Source organism: Nothoprocta perdicaria, unplaced genomic scaffold, assembly GCF_003342845.1.
Source record: "Nothoprocta perdicaria isolate Ctin4 unplaced genomic scaffold, notPer1 scaffold_75, whole genome shotgun sequence".
Classification (NCBI taxonomy): domain Eukaryota; kingdom Metazoa; phylum Chordata; class Aves; order Tinamiformes; family Tinamidae; genus Nothoprocta; species Nothoprocta perdicaria.
Window position 1 is genome coordinate 742,866 of NW_020456032.1, and position 16,964 is coordinate 759,829.

General features: G+C 45.9%; 1 protein-coding gene across 1 annotated transcript in view; it reads left to right on the forward strand.

The window, feature by feature from the left end:
* TBCD (tubulin folding cofactor D) overlaps positions 1-16,964 on the forward strand; it is a 116,794-nt gene that overhangs the window by 53,503 nt on the left and 46,327 nt on the right. Inside the window, exons 15-17 of the mRNA XM_026051347.1 lie at positions 7,719-7,776; positions 12,231-12,260; positions 15,274-15,359. Coding sequence (XP_025907132.1) covers positions 7,719-7,776; positions 12,231-12,260; positions 15,274-15,359 — 174 coding nt within the window. The remainder of the gene's footprint in view (positions 1-7,718; positions 7,777-12,230; positions 12,261-15,273; positions 15,360-16,964) is intronic.

Sequence of the window (16,964 nt, forward strand, 5' to 3'; positions counted from 1 at the left end):
TTTGATCAGAGGCGTCCTTTCTCATCTGCTTTCTGCCTCATCAGCTCTGTGCAATAGATTTCCACAGAATTAAGATCTGGCAGCTCAGTGTAGTGGAGGAAGAAGCAACAAACTGCTCTAAGCTTGAGCAGTTGCTTTATGGAGCCCTCCAGAGTTGGAAATAGCAGGAGAAGAGAACACTTAGGGAACCAAGTCAGTTTTGCCTTTACAGATGTGCCTCTGGAGGAAATTTTACTCTTGCTAATTGAAACTGGAAAAATGATAAGTTTTGTAATGGGCTCATTATGTATCATTACATTTAAATGACATTTTTAAAGTAAAATTACTTTCTTTTTCCAAAAGTGTTAAGAACTGAGCTTTGAGCTGTGATCCTGGATTCTTGGAAACCTTTCACTTTGGAAGAATGGACAGTTTGCCATTTCTCATCTAGATTTTTTTTTTCCTGTGGAAGTCTGTCTTTGGACTTTAGGCTTTTTGCTGGCTGTGCACTTGCTGACATTTCTCAGCTGAATGCCCTGTAAATACAAAGAAGTAGCTTCTAACTCTTTCTTGGCTAGTATGCCCACTGATGGTAGCAATGTGGGCATCTTTGTTCTTGACTGCACTGGAGGTTTATTGATCCATAGGCATTTAGCAGTATCTTTTAAAGGAGGAAAAATATATATTAAAAAAAAGCACCTTGTTTTCCAAATTGCTGAGTGTTGCAATGTGGATTTGGGAAACGTGGAATTACTTATTTAGCTCAGCAGGTGCGTACAGAAAATGTGACTTGTTCTTTCTTCCTTAAAACCTGATTTTAAAGTTTTTTGGGATGGATAAAAAAAATCTTAGCCCCGTGTCTCTGGTAAAGCAGTTTCATGTTGTTTTAATCTTGTTTTATCCACAAGAAACTGGAGACTAAGGAAGAGATGTGTCCTAACCTCAAGGTTTGTCAGAAGATGAGGCCATGCAGTGCTCCTGGATGGCTTCCAGAAAGAGCCTGTGGAATTGCAGAAAAGACCTGCTTAAGTTAAGAATGCCATGAATAGTGTTGTTTTCCATAGTAAGTTTTAAGAAAATACTTTCATTTGAAGAGTTGTCTTTAAGTTCTTTTCTAGCTGAGTTTATCATAGATCATGCATACTCTGGACCTCTTAAGATGAGGGTACCTAAAGATATGCTTGCACAGTTAAATTAATGTATGGTTGCATCTTGGGTTTATTCCTGGGCTATCTTTAATCTAACCAGCATGGGTAATGGTAGCAGCGAGGACGGTGGCACCTGTGACCAGCACCTTGCCCAGTGTCCCCAGCAGCCTCCTGCCCGTCGGGCCGAGCGAGCTACTGCTACCTGTGATGTGGCAGGCATGGATTTGTGCTCATGCTCCCAGCCTGTCTTCAGGATGAGTGTAGCCATCTGAATGCTAAAGTCTGGTTCAAAACTGGTGTTTTCTGTAGATACAGTCATGAGCTTCATGAGGATAAATCTGCTGCTTCCATCCTCTGACTTAAACACCTTTGAGGTTTCTCTTAATGTCTAACAAGCTTGTTTGTCAAGCAAAACATGAAAAAGCAAAGCCTGAGTTTGTAAGGCATCTTTTTATCAGATATTTTTATTCTGTTTGTGATGCTTTGTACAATAGGTTGCTTTTACGCATTTCTTTTACCTTCTGTGCTGTGAAATGATGTCCTCCTCCGTGTGCTACGTGCAAGCTCACCGTTCTGGTTCTGTTTGGTTTGTGGGGTTTTGCTGGATGCCGTGAAAGTGCTGGGGAGAGGTCGCGTACAGTCCGCAAGCAGACTGCCTTGCTGAAAAAGGCTTTCGGCTTTCACTTGTTTGGAAATGAATTCTGCTTCTCTTTTTAGGAAAATAGCGGATGCAAATAGTTGATATCTTCTACCTATGGTCATAACACCAGTTCACACTGAGCTTCTGCCAGCTTCACTTGTCTGGAGTAAGTGGGTGGAGAGGGGAGAAGCTGACAATTTCTAATACTCAACTGTAAGATGTTCTGCTCTGCATATACTTTTTTCAGCAAATCCATTAGCAAATTTCAGCTGATAAAATATATTAGCTCATGCTAATGCTGCAGTAAGGCTCTGCTTAAAAATTCTTCATACAGGCTATATCTTTTCTGAATACAATCCACTCTTGAAGGTAGAATCGCCGCTCCAGAGTGAAACGGGTAAAAGAGAACCTATTCAAATACAGTATGACACACAGTTTCACCTATTGTGTCAGCAAGCCGATAATTACATACGGCTTTTTTTTTTTTTTTTTTTTAAATCTAGCCTTAGGTGTGTCACTGTTTTACTTAAAGAAGAGTCATACTTCTAGCCACAAGCAAATTGTTGCAGCCTTGGAAAAAAAAAACGCTTAACTCAGCACCTTGCAGCCAAGCACATGCTGTTGCTGCAGGCTGCGCTGCCCAGCACAAAGCTGGGTGCAGGCAGTGCCCGAGCGCTCGCAGGAGAAATCACAACCCGTTCACCAGGAAGGAAGGCTGCCCCCTCTTTAAATAAGCGTGGTTTTGGCTGTGCTGTTGGCTCTGGGGGTGGTTTGTCCTTGGCAGCGCTGTCGCGCTGGCTACAGGAGCTCAGGTAATGCAGTGTAGCAGCCGGGCAGGGGCCGTGGTGGGCACTGGGGTGCCCAGCGAGGCCCTGCCGGGTGGTGAATGGTTAAAGAGGCCTCCCCACAACTGGGGCCGACTCTTGCCATGCAGCCTCGCAAGCTAAAACAGTGGGGGGAATTTTTTGTTTGTTTTCCTTATTTTCTTTTTTTCCCCGCTGCTTATCTTAGCTTATCTTACAAGTCCATATAGCTTTGCAGGTGAGATAATTGGGAAAACGGGCTCTGCCTTACACCTGCACCAAAAGGGAAGTTATTTTTTAAAGTAAGCCCTTCCTACGTTGACATGTTCAGTGCTAAAATGTTGGCAGGTGGCATAAATATTTCACTTTTCGCTTGTGAAAAATCACCTTAAAGTGCATAAAAGTCATATGTTGTTAATAAAACTTGGAGCAGGGCTTTGAAAGAAATACCTCCCACTTTCCTCCTGGCTTTCTCAGGACTATTTGGGGGCAAAGTAGTAAAACTGTCAGAATAGTGATGTGACAACCCGAGGCAACAGCAGGTCATGCAGCCGCCTTCCTCCTTCCTGTGCAGACCTTAACCCCTTGCCTTAAAAAAAAGTACTGTGTATATGTGTGTATATATACACACACATATTTATCTATCTATGTATATAGATATCTATCTATCTATATATATGTAGAGAGAGAGCAGGAGGAAGAGAACATGCATTAGAAATATTTACCTCATAATTTTTAGTTTTTCTTAACTGTTCTGCCAGTTTCTCCCTGTCCATATCACAACAAGATGCAGATGTTTGCTTTTTATTTTATATATTTTTTTGAAGTCCAGTTAAACTGGTTTCCAAAACCTTCGCTGCCCTGTTTGAACTGCAGGACCACAAGAAGCAGCAGCCCGAGGTGGGGACGCATCACGTTTACTGCAGGAACGGCCTTTTTGCACCTGCTGTTCCCATTTGCCCAGCGCTGCTGGATTGGGGACTTGTCCTCTCGCGCTCTCCCCATGCCCGCGCTCTCTTTGAGGGGAACCTGACACCTGATTTAATTCCTTGGGAATGCGGGAGATTCGGTCTGTGCTGCTTGGGGTGCAGAGGAGCTGCTGTCTGCAGAGCGGCAGGTGTGCGATGGGCTCTGTCCACGGCCTAGGCAGCGAATAAAAAGGAAAACACCCCTGCCCTATGAGGCAATTAAAACATTAAACTATAGCTTGCTATCTTGATGACGTGAAGCTCCTGCCGCGTCCGAAGGGAGCTGCATTTTCGCTTGTGCAGGACACGTGTGAGGGCGGCGGGGGCGGCGCGGGGCAGCCGGAGCGGCCCCCGTGGGAGGGAGCGAGGGGGGCAGGTGGGGCCGTCCCGTCCCGCGGCGCCCGCGCTCCCCCTGCGCCTCCTGCCCTCGCCAACCCGCACAGAAGCTGCGGGGTTTGGGGCCGGGGTTTTTTTCCTTCGTGTGTTTGAGCGTTGCCTCCAGAAGACACCTGTGTACTTGCTGCGTCCTGCGCTCTGTGGAATTATTCCCTGCAGGGGCATCATGTGTACGTGTTATTTGTGTGTTTTTGTTGTTTTCCTTTTTGTTGTTGTAACTCCCATTCCATGTGTTTTCCATATTGTGCTTTCTACACGAGTGTGCATATGGAACATGGGTGTATTTGAGGAGTTGAAGTGTTTGTGCGGTGACACACTACCAGCTTCTAAGCCAACACAAGCTGACCCATCTAAGCTTATCTTTCACCATTTCACCTCAGACTTGGCCCTGAAGAACCGCGCTCACGTGTGCGATTTCTCTATAACTCCTAAACAAAAGGAGGAGGCGGCAGCAACGCGGCGCCCCAGCCTCAGCGCTGCCCAGGCCCTCAGCCTCGGTGCCGTCCCGGCCTCCCCTCCCCTTCCCTGACGCCAGACCTTGGGCGCAGCCCTTTTTTGGGCTCAGGAAGCAGGTTCTGGGCTCGCGCCAAGTTGGCAGCGGCCCTGGGAGTTTCTTTGCCGCTTCCCACAGCTGCGGGGTGGTATGTTTGGCTCCTTGGGAGCTGCTTCTTGGAGGCTGGCGACAGGAGAAGCCGTGTGCGGAGTCGGCGCCGCGGCAGCAGCAAGGCCCGGGTTGTCTCCCAGCCCGCAGGAGGCCGGGGCGACGGGCGGCTCTGCAGCCCGGCAGCCTCGGTGGCCACGGCCGCTCGGGGGCCGCTCGCAAGGCGGCAGCTGCCCCGTTCGCCAGGGCTGCCCCTCGCTTTCCGAGCGCCCTCGTGTCCACGGGGCTGCAGCGCGGTGGCCCTGGGCAGAGCCCGGGTGCGCAGGCCCGGGCCACGGCCGGCGAGTCGAGGCGCGTCCCGCAGCCGGCCGCGCAGAAAAGCAGCCGTCCCGCCGCCCTTGACATCAACAGCCTCCCTGCGTTAGGAAATCCTGGTGGAGGATCACAGCAACTCCCACGAGGGAAGCGGCCGCGTGAGGACACCTTAGACGTGCTCCATCCCAGGCAGGTTGCTCTCCTGGCCAGGCCATGTGTCCAGGCCGGCTGCGCCTGCCTGGAAAACTGTTCAGTCAACTGGGAAGGAAACAGGAATGCACTTTGATAAGTTGAAGAAGCTTTTATTAGAAGGCAGAATGTAAAAGCATGATCACAGTTTCATTTAGGAATATAAAGGGAGGGGGAAGATGACCAAATTCTTTTTTTTCTCTTCTTTTTTTTTTCTTAGCTTAGTGTGGAGTTAAAGCACAGAGAAACTCGGGTGGCATCACCCAGATAGTGCCTCATGCTGGTTTCCATTACACAGGTCTGTCTTACAGAAGAAAATCAAGAAGAAAAGATGGGAAAGCTCCATTTGATTAAAAGCCAAAACTTTGACCAGGAGCTCTTGTTGTGCTTAGTAACCTGCAACCTATTTACTAGACTGCAAACCCGGTTTGCAGTCTAGTAAATAAAGCACATTATATTAAATTAACCAAATTTGAAGCCTAAATACGAAGTGTAAAGAGCAGGCCTTATTTTCTGGTGACAGCCCTTTTAACCATTTTTGCCATTTGAAAAGACTGAAGACTAAGGGAGTTACTTGTGCTGAAGATACGTTATGCAAACTGTGGAGGTTTTTGGTAAACGATTGTGCAGGTCTTGCTTCCAGTGAAAATGCTGCCATGGCAGGAGAAATGAAGGAGAGCAGAGAAATGGCGCAGTGCCGATGCTGAGGCACAGTGTGTCACAGCCGCGGGGCCAGGGCTCACGCTCGTGGGACATGCTTTTCCTGCCCTCCTGTGCCCGCCTCGCATGCGGACGTGTCACTTCTAGCACTGCTGGAGAAGGGACGCTGGCTTGGGAGGCGTTAGGCGTGAGCCAGGCCAGCCCCTTGGATGTGCTCTGCAGCACTTACCTTGCTCTGCCTGCAGAGCACTCTGCATTTGGAGCTTTCTGCCTTGCTAGTTTTGTTCTCGTTTGCTTGTTTGCTTGTTTCTTTCTTTCTTTTTTCCAGAAGAAAATAATATTGGAAAGTTGCGTAACTCATAAAATAATTTTTGCCTTGCGGTCTGTCTAATCTGAACCTCAGGCAGAAGTTGGCTTCGTCGTGCTTTCCAGCATGCCTTCCAACCACTTCCGTAGTTTTGAATATGTTCTATTCTCTAATTAAAACATTTGTGGGAGCTTTTCATATCATTAAAACTCGGTACTTCTGAAATGGTCCTTTAAAGAGATTTTTAAGTTTCTCCGTATGCCAGAGAAGCAAATGAGCAGACATTGCACGAAGATGACGTGTTTGACCCAACACCTTTTTGAAACAGCCTTGTTTCAACACCGTGTAAGCTACTCGCTATATATTCCTTCCTAAATATCTGCTCTTCCAGGCACATCATATGGATTACCTTCCCTTGTCTTATAATGACAGGACAAGTTGGAACACAGGAAGTTCCGTCTCCATGTGAGGAAGAGCTTCTTTGGTGTGAGGGTGCCCGAGCCCTGGCCCAGGCTGCCCAGGGCGGCTGCGGAGGCTCCTGCTCTGCAGATCTCCCCAGCCCACCTGGATGGGACCGGGTGCCCCGAGCTCTGGGTGTCCCTGCTGGAGCAGGGGCTGGGCTGGGGGATCCCTAGGGGTCCCGTCCAACCTCAGCCATTCTGGGATGCTGTGTGTAATCACGTAGTTCTTGTACTTGTGGCAAGGACAAGAGTTGCTCATGCAGGTAATGCCTGGAGAGCATCAACTGCCTTTCAAGCAGCTTTTATGTCTGTTTGGTAAAACAATAAATTGGTGGACTTTAATTTTCCATTGCAGTCTTGCTTTCTGTTTCTTGTTTTCCTGAGATGGGAATGAACTGCAATGAGACAGGCAGTATATTGCCCGTGCATTTCAGTGAGTTTTAACAACACGGTCTTCTCCGCTGTAGGAACCTGATTGCCACTAGCCAGGGAAGGTTGATATTATCAGTGTAATTAATATCTTTATGCTCAAGCAAAGCTCCCTCGGATTTACTTTTCAGGCAGTGTTTATTTCCTGTTTTGCCTGGAGTCAATGCGTAGTGTAATGAAGAGTTTCGGGGTTTGAAATGAATAATTTTCTGCTTAAATGATTCTCCTGAAGTGCTGTTTATTTGTCCCTGAGTTAATTGAATGCTGGGGGTGGATTTCCAGAGTGGCAGGCGGCGTGGCCTGGGATATACTCTTTCTCTCCAGTTGTGTGGCACATCTTAAAAACCTGTTTGGTTGAGGTAAAAAGGAGCTGAACTTGCAGGGTTACCCGGCTTGGTGCACACAGAAGTGTTTTTGGGTAATCAAGTGTCAGGATCTCCATGGCACCTTTTGAGAAACTGCTTTGTGGCACTGCTTCAAGTGCCACTCTCCTTTTTGGCAGGATTTACATGTTGCTTTGTGATTTTCGTTACTTACAGGATATTCATGTATAAATGAAGCCAAAATTTCTCATTGCTTAACTTCTGGTTTTGCTTAGGTCTCACCTGGGCCTTGCTGTGAGTTGCTCCTGGGAACGTGTGTTCCCAGGTGCTCACTTGGAATCGCACAGGCCGGGAGAGCGACTTTGTCCAGGGCTGTTTCCAGTAGGAAACCTTGTTCTGCAGTTAAATGAATGTGTGCACTTCTTGCATAGCTTTCCTACTCTCAGGCATTCCCTACTATTTCATATCTTTTTTAATGCTTGTTTTCTTCTCTTCTCAGTGCGCTGGTTATCGCCGCGGTGTTTGATCGCGATGTTAACTGCCGAAGAGCTGCTTCTGTAAGTTGTCACATTCAAACTTGTGCTCGTGTTAGTTTTAAGTTCATAGCATGCAGTGTCAGATGACTATGTAAATTTACTGTGTATAAGCAGAATATTGCCCTGTGAGCAAGAGTGATTTTTTAAAAAAATCCTTAAGGGTACGTTATGAATTTAGTTTATGAATAATATAACACACAGATACACATCTTGATTTATGGCCACAGTTCACAGTGTACTGTGTTATCATCATACTGGACAAGGTAAAGTATCCAAGAAAGAACTACTTAGCTGTTTTTAGTAAGAGTGCAAAACAGTAAATAATTATAGCAGTATACAAACCAGGTCTTCATAAAACCAACAAAATGGTAAACTAATTAATACTTTATTAATACTTCTCTATTATTTTAGTTTTCCTATTCTGTAATGGAACAGTCTGGAGTAATCCATGTCTTTCAAACACGTCTCCAGTTATTTTACAAAACTCTTCCATAGAACGGAGATTTTTTTTTTTTTTTAAGGAAGTGATTATGCAGGAACTGCTGTCTGTTTAATAGGATTGATGCTCCAGAGCCTGTTCCCTGGAGCCTTTGGGCAGAACATGTCTGTGGTGTTGAAAATTGAAAAGAAGCCACGATGGTTGTTAAGAGAAGGGCCTCTATGGAGGAGAGGGTGAGGAAGTAGAGAGCAAGAGGATGTAGGTCAGTGTGCTGTAACTCATGCCTGGCTTGGATAGATTGGTAAATTACACTCGCTTAAAAAAGAAAAAAGAAAAAAAAAAAAACTTTATTAATAGCTAGTTATAATGGTCAAACACAAGACCAAGCAGCACTTGTCAAATGAGCCAGGTGTCCCAGTTCTTAAGATCGCACTTCCCTCCGCACGCCCCGAAAGGAAGGCGCTTGATGCTGCATGCAGAGCCCATGAACAGCTTTGGGGCTCGTGTTTTGGTGTCGGCTTTGCAAGCTGGTGCCTTTGCAGGTAAGGAGGACTTCTCGGGGTGCCTGGACAGCATCCTTGTACCTTCTCGTGCCACGTGTGCTTGGGAGCTGCAGATGTTGGATGGAGCTGCAGCGCGGCTGCCGCGGCAGCGGGGCAGGGCCCTGGCAGCCGCGGGGCAGAGCGCGCGGTCCACAAAGGCACAGTCCGGCGCGTGGAACGTGCTCTGGGTGTAACTGCTATAATGAGCCCTTCGTGGGAGGGACAACTGTGGAGTAGGGGCAGTGCTGTTCCCCTGAAACGAAAGCACCCAGGCACCCACAGTCTGGAAACTACGGAATTTACCATTCCTGGGCAATTCCATTCACTTGAGTTGAAACAAAGGAGCCTTCACCTGCTTGAAAACTGCTTGAAGCATTAGTGAGACAGCTGGTGAAAAGCAAATTGTTTGTGTGATTGTTTATTTATAGAAGTTATAAGAATCAGGGGTAACGTGGATAAAGAAAAATAAATACAAATATTTTATATGTATGTAAAATAAAGAAAAATATTGTTTTTACCCTGATTATCACTGCAAGAGTACTTACCTTTAGTGATGTTCTACCTGCGTTTTGTAATCTTTATTATTTTTCTGTGTTTAAACATTAACTGGTAGTTTGACCATGAAATATAGTGCTAAAACAGATATGTTTATCTATGTGATGCATAGTGCAGATTGTGCTTCCACGTTGCAGGTTAGTATAAAATACAGCATATTGTTTTCTTCTCAGTTTAAATATATTCAGTATCAAGTGTTCTGCCATTTGATTAACTGCAGGCAAATTAGCTTTTCATTAATACATTTTATTTGGGGCTGGTAAAAATTTGAAACAACTGTTTTTTGTTGTTGTTTTGTTTTTTAATGGATCATTATGATTATCCAGAAACTTTTATTTCCTCTTTTGGGAAAGCAGGCAGAGAAATATTTTGTGCTTACCAGATATTACCACAATTTCAAGGTGTAGTTATTCCCAATCATTACTTTGGTTAAATACATGTTTAAACAAACTGCAGTTTTATTAGGTTTTCCATTATTACAACACATAATATGGAGCACAACTATAGCAGAGGTGCCCAGAGAGAGATTCTGAACCCCGAGGTGAGGGAGAACAGGCTCTTTTGAAGCTCATTCAGAGGCTGCTTTTGCAACTCTGCCATGAATAATCATTGCCAGGGATAATCGCACGGTAAGTGACCCTGCATTGGCTGGAGCTTTCCGACAACCTGCCTTGGAAAATGATCCAGGGCTTTTTAGCTTTCTGTGGGGAGAGCGAAATATTCAGGTTAGAGAATACTCCTGGAATGACGGAGGGCAGCTGGGCCCTGAGCATTGTGTCCTCAGCTTAGATGATACAAAAAGTGAAAAACAGCTATTCAAAAAAACCTGAGATACTTAAATCCCTTAGAAACTAGTGACTTTTTCAGTGAATTAAAATCCTTTTTTTAAATTGCATATATAAATATATATATTTTTAAAATAAGTATTACAAAGAAATCTGTGAAGCAGTTAAAAACTTCAATGTTTTTTTTCCTTGAAGGTGCTCCTTCACATCCAGGAAAAGTAACTTGCAATGGCAGTGTGTGGGGGTTTTTATTTTTTCAATTTTGCTGCTGAAGTGCAGGTAGGATGCTGCTCTTCTGGAACAGTAACGTGGTTGAATTGCTAGGGCACTGGAATGGGCAGTGTCCTCCTGTCTTTCTGTCCTCGCCGTCACGTTCCTCATGATTTGGTCAAGGCCGATTTGTACAAAGAGGCACTAACGAACGCCGCAGCTCAGAGAGGTTCGTTGTGCAAACCTCCCTCAACCTGCTCGTAAATAAAAAAAAAACATTAAGGAAAACCTTCCTACATAAAAAAACAAACAAACAAACACACACATAAAATTGCTACATTAGAAAGAACACACTTGGTGAAATATCTGTGTACACAGCTGTTTTGCTTCCTGGTTGTCTGTTGCCCCTTGTGTACCAGTGAAGACTGATTAATGCTCTTGCCTCAGAATGTTTCAGTCCTGGACCTCCGTGATGGGTAGAACGAAACCTCGGCTGCTTTGAAACCAGAATTACACTGTTTGGGTGCTGGTTTCTGACAGGCCAGAAGCTGGCTTGGGAGGCTTTCCAGCAGTAGGGCACTTGTCTGAGCAGAACGTGGTTGGAAGAAATTGCAGTGCAGAGGATTAATTCATTTTAAATCCCTTGGATACGAGCACTAAGAGCCTTATCCTTGCTCAAGCCCTCTAATGCTGGGCAGGAAGGTGTAAGCAGCTTGACAAGGGCACCTAAAGCAACATCTGTGCAGGAAGAACTGAAGAGATGCAGGTGGCGTGAGAGGAGGCGCTGCCCAGGGTTGGTAGAGAGGCAAGAGCAGGGGAGGAGACCCTCGTGGCGGCAGCCGGGCCCGCAGCCGCTCCGGAAGCGGCGTCGCATCCAGCGGCTGCTCCGCGCGGCCGGTGCGGCCCCGGTGCTGCCAGCAACGCGGGGCTGCCCTGTGGGGCTGCCGCAGCCTCTGCTGGGCACCCTGCGAGGGTCGGGCGTCCTGCAAGAGCTGGGTGTCGTGCAAGGGGTGAGGGACCCTGCAGGGATTCGCTGTGAGCGCCAGCTCGGCCAGCAGCAGTCGTTGACCGGAGCAGCTGCCGCCTCAGACATGCGGGAGGAGGCGCCGGGAGCGCTCCGTGCCGTGTCCGTGGGCTGCCGGGCCTCCGCTTGCACACGCGACGGCCTCCAGTGGGCTGCGGTCTGTCCTTACCACGGGAGCCCTGTCTGACAAAGCTCCTGTGGCACTTTCTGTAGCGCAGTTAAAATACAGAGGGTTCTATTAATGCTTATTTGTATTTGTGTATCTTTTGTAGGAAAAAAATTCCTTTTTGGAAACAACAATTCCAAGGGCTAGCAGTTGATTAAGGACTATGGAGTTGATTATAACCTAGGTAGAGATGTTAACTTCATGGCCACCTAGGTCACATTTGGCAGGATTTTGGTATTTACTTAGTGTAAGGCCTAGGAAACCTCCAGTAATTTTGTGCTCGAGTTCTACAACTTCAGTACTTCACCATACTTTCATTTCTTTTTCCTTGAAATCAGTATTTCTTCTCAATATTGTTTATCTGATGACTTTACCCACAAAGATTTGAACTTTGATGTGCCATAAGCAAATGATCTTGAAGTCACAGGATGAAGTTGAGCTCCCCCAGAATCTCATGTTGGCACCTGTGGAGCTTCCTTTCTGGTGCGAAGCCCCTCGTGCCGCCAGACGCTCTTGTGGTGGCGCGGGCCGTGTGGACGTGCGGCTCGAGCTGCTGCGCGCACCGGGCAGCGCCGAGAGCCGAGGGAAAGAGAAACAAACCCCCCTGTGGGCTTGTCCTGCTAACAAAGCTTACTTTATTTAAAAAAGAAAAGCCACGGGTCATTTATATCGTTGTGTGTGCTGAATTCATCATCTGGTGTTTATCAAAAAGCAAACCTGACTCATGTTGGTATGTTTGTTCTCTCTTCCTCAGGCTGCCTTCCAGGAGAATGTTGGGCGACAGGTAGGGTGACTTTCCCGAAGCTTCGTTCATTAGTGGCTTGTAGATTGCTGTAAACGTGCAATACCTGCAATCAATGTTAGACACTCTGGCTTCAGAGGAATGGGATGGAAGGATCTGCACATCGTGAAGACCTCTGTCACAGGATATTTGTTTTCACTATCTGGAACAGGTTCTTGTGGTATAGTTTCTGAGATGTGAGTTTTACTTTAGCATACCAGGTTGGAAGGTTGATGAGCTTTCTGGTAAGGTTAAGCCATGCCCAAAACCCAAATCAGCATGCATAGCAGCCGCCAGTGTAACTGCTGTGCTCTTAAGGCTAAAATAGTGCCACTTGGCTTTGCTTTTGCTTCTCTGACTTCCTTGTTTTTAACAGAGGGAGTCTGAACAGCATGGATGTGCTGCACAACCCTTGCTGTGGTTTGGACATGTAACAGTGAGCAAGACTCAAGAACCATCAACATATTTGAGCTTTGTCTGCTCTATCACAGTCCTACTAGCTAAAACTTTTTGAGAAATCTCTTAATTTTGGAGATGCCAAAGATGTTTGGGAAGTAGTGTGCTTTGCTCCTATGTAACTTAGGAACGTTTAAGTAGCTGTAAGCTTTGTATTTCCCATACAAAGCTGACTTGGAACTTTGTAGAATAGCATAGGGCAAGGAGTTTGATTTCCAAGGATTTCCTTTCCTTGCTTCTCTTCTAAATTAATGAAGCTGTGTGTGCAACCTGAAACGAAACTGTGGGAAAAATGGTTCAGTTGATGAACTTCTGTGACAAAGCAAGCCATGTGGAGTCAACATAATGGCAGAGACACAAGTTTTGTGTCTTTGATAAGCAGTTCTTTAGGGGGATCTTCATTAAAGCTTAACAAACCTTCAAGGCTAAAGATGCCGTGTGTGGCCTTCCCTGATGCTGTTCCTGAAATTCTCTGAGTTATGGGATGGGATTTTATTCCCTTAGAGCTACAGCATAATGTATCCTAAAGTAGTGTGTGTATATCTAGATCAAATTAGGTTAATAGCTGAGAAAGGATGCAAGAAGATTAGGAGGAAGAGTAGGTGTTTATGGTGACCTGACCCACCTAGGGCTGTGAGAAGCAGAAGCTGCCTGAGTTCCTCCCCAGGCCTGTACTTACAGCTCCGGAGGGGTTAGTCACCCCAGAGCAACTCGTGTTCAGGCTTTGGCACGCGGTGCTGGGTGAAGTATCCACCCGGGCTGCAGGTGAGAGAGGGCTCCTGGCTGCTCTGGCTTTGCATGCGCTGGCATCTAGCAAAGTTGCAGACCAGGCGGAGGAGTTCAGTGCTGGCTTAGCTCACAACTGGAGTGTTTCCACAGGGATTCTGCCTCAATGCGTGATTCAAATCTATTAATGCTGACAGAACACATGGTTTTGGCATTAATGTTGTCGTGGTAAGGAGGGGCTTGCAGTGAAATACCAAGTAATCATGGCACAAAGAGCCCTATCTGTCTTGGACTTGATTGCTGTAGAAATACAGGGTTGCTTGCTGAGCTTCCTTCCCACCTAGGAAAAATGGTTACCTAATCAGCAGATCCACCCTCTGCAGTTCTTTGCCTGGCTATAATGTGTTGCAACAGACACCCTTTCTCTGAATGGGAAGGAGCTCCCAAGTGCTGGTGCTGAGTAGGTGGAGACAGAAATTGGGCTGCCTTGCGGGTGCCGTGCGCTGTGCCCTGGGCCGGCGCCGGGGACGCACAAAATGGGCTGCAGCAGCTCCACGTAGAGGAAAACCGTGTTGAAAAGCAGTGCACAGGGCCTGTTTTTTTTAAAGCATAAATCACGGTAAATGCACTTGGGACAACATTTTGCAGAGTAAGTTTTAAGTGCTTTGGTAGAGTAGACTTGAAGTTTGGTGTCTCCCATTGGCCATGAACTCTGTACGCCTGAAATGAGTTCCGGGAATTTTACTGTCTCAAGGACGTGCACTATGGTAGCATCAGCCTTGCACACTTACAGCCAAGTAATGTAAAGCAAGGGCCATCCAACAGCTAGAATTCAAAATTTAGCTCTGATTTTCCTTATATACCATGAACATTGTTTTATACATCATTCTATACCTTGCTGGTTGGTCACAAATCAAACTGACATTTTTCTCCAGTGCATGGCTGGAGTGTTGGCCCTGTGCACGGCCCTGATCAGTGCTGCATTAGGCTTTTGGGCAGTGTATTCATTCCACGTCTGAGGTATTTTAGAGTTCACAAAGCCGTGCTAGGGAAAGCCAGGTGTGTTCTGCCTCTCTTTGCTGGTTCAGTCAGATTGCAGGCCTTGTTGCCTTGGGCTGCTGGCATCACACTGCCCTGAGTAGGAGCTCCGCGGTAGCTGACAGCTTCCCACTGCTTGCAGCTCCACTTCTCTCCAAGTATTCAGGCATTGATCTGTTCTTTTTGCTCTGCTTCATCCTAACAGGGCATTGGTGGGTGAACTGTAAGCAAATAAATTATAATGAGAACCTCTACTTCCACATAGCCTTATTGTTTAAATATCCTCTGATTTTTCCCTTTTGTAAACGGATACAGTGTCTTTAGTTGTTTGCTAATTTCTATTATACTTAATTTTGACTTGAGGCCATTCTGTCTCCTCCATTCCAAAACAGCCATGCTGTGTAATGGTACATTAAATTAGTATTAATCAGTCAAAATTCTGAATAAATGGCACTATATATATATATATATATACATAAAATCATGCATTCATCAATGTATAGTTGGATATGACTGTGTATAGTAAAATAACTGTTGTGCACTTATATTATCTGCTGCTTTTTATCCGACTCCTTATCAGTGACTCTAGGTGCAGTAGGACATTTGGCTGTTTATATAGCCTATATTCCATGTATTTCTAATATAATGTTTTACTATAAAATAGAAATAATTTTTTTCTGAGTTTGTCCAGTGTAGGTAATTATGTGCAATAATGCTGCCTATTCAGAAGATATTTTATGTATGCTTTATACTGTTTAATTTCCTTTTTCTCTCCCCTTCCTCCCCACATCTGTAGGGCACGTTTCCCCACGGCATAGACATCCTCACTGCAGCAGATTATTTTGCTGTGGGTAACAGAGCTAACTGTTACCTTACCATAAGGTGAGTTTCCATGTAGGTGTTTTCTTCCAAACACCACGGTCCTCTTTTACCTGCAAAGAATTTATCTGCTTTCTTTTCTCACTCTCCTGAAAATACGTTAAATAATCTCTTACGTTTGTTGTTGCTGCTTTAGGGTAGGTGAAGGGCCGGTTTCTGTGTGAAGCTGCTGGTTCAGCCGCGGGGAGAGAATATTTAAAGAAATATTTGGTCTATTTTTTTTTTTTAATCACATTCTTCCTATCATTTATTACTCCTTTTTTTCCAATTCCCAGAGTTCATGTAGGAATATTACCTAGCTAACTAATTGTTTTCTTAGCTAAGAAAACAATTAATTTGTTAAATCTTTATCAAGAACTTATCCAGTTATTAGTGTGATTCCTTGGAACCATATTAAGTGTTATTTGTCAGACTCTTCTTTGTAATGTGTTTGTCATCCCGCTCACTGCGTTGCTTTTAAAAATCTTCCCCTCTCTGCTTCCTGGCGCAGTGTAATTATCTGGGTCAATACTTAATTATTTCCTTATTTTGGGCTGAGTAGCATCAAAGCAGCAGGGCATCAGCTTGCGTTTGGCTGCGCGGGGAGCGTCCGTCACCGGGATGGAGGAGGAAGGGGCTGTTGGGAGAGCAGTGCCTGGAGGCTGCAGTTGCTTGTGGAGCTGGAAAGAGCTACGGGAGCTTCCTAGTCCACATCCCACCAGCCAAGGGGTGAGGGTTTTCTGTCCCCTACCCACATCCCAGGCAGTCAATGCTGAGCCCCGTGGGCCATGTAAAGAGCCTGAGGACGGGACGCTGGGGAGCTCCGAAAGTCTGCGCTGGTAGATCCCCCTGAGCATAAAGGGCTCAATAATTGTGTATCAGTGTTCCCCTAAAGAGGTCGATTTTGTGTATACAGACACACAGACACACACACATTCCCCTCCTCACCCACCAAGAAATCATCTGGATATTGCCACAATGCAAAATTATATTATCAGGTGGTATTAGAAATAGTTTTTTGATTGTTCTTATGATAATATCTTGGTATGAGTAGCTCATATCCTTCCAGATATTTTGATGGATGCCTTTCATGATGGAAGCCTTTCATGAGGGCTTTTCATGCGTTTGAAATAGCTTGCTATACAGGCTTTGGAAAATGCAACTCAAACATCTTAATCTATTTCTGAGGATGGAAATAGAGGAAAACTCTTTTGTGTGAACTGAAAATAAAGGAGACCGTCAGGACTCTTGGGTTGGATGCAAGTAAGGTTAAGGAAGGAGCAGGGAGATGGACAGTGTGAGCAGGGAGATGGACAAGAGTCTCATCATAAGGGCTGGCAAGGGGGCTGTTCGTGTAGGAAACACCCAGCAGGGGCTGAGAATAGAGCTGTAGCTTAATGGCTGTAAACTAGACCTGGAAGTGAACTGGGCTAGAGATGGTGCCCAAGAGCTCCTTTGAGAATAGCCATGTAAGGGCACTTGGCTTGAAGTGATTCGGAAGAACAACAAATACTGAAGACACGAGGAGCAGGCGCTTCTGAGACGAGCAGAGGCCGGCGTGTGCACAGCCTCTGGAGCGGAGAGGAGGGAACCGACATTGCTGCGTGTGCAGCGGCAAGCGGCGAAACC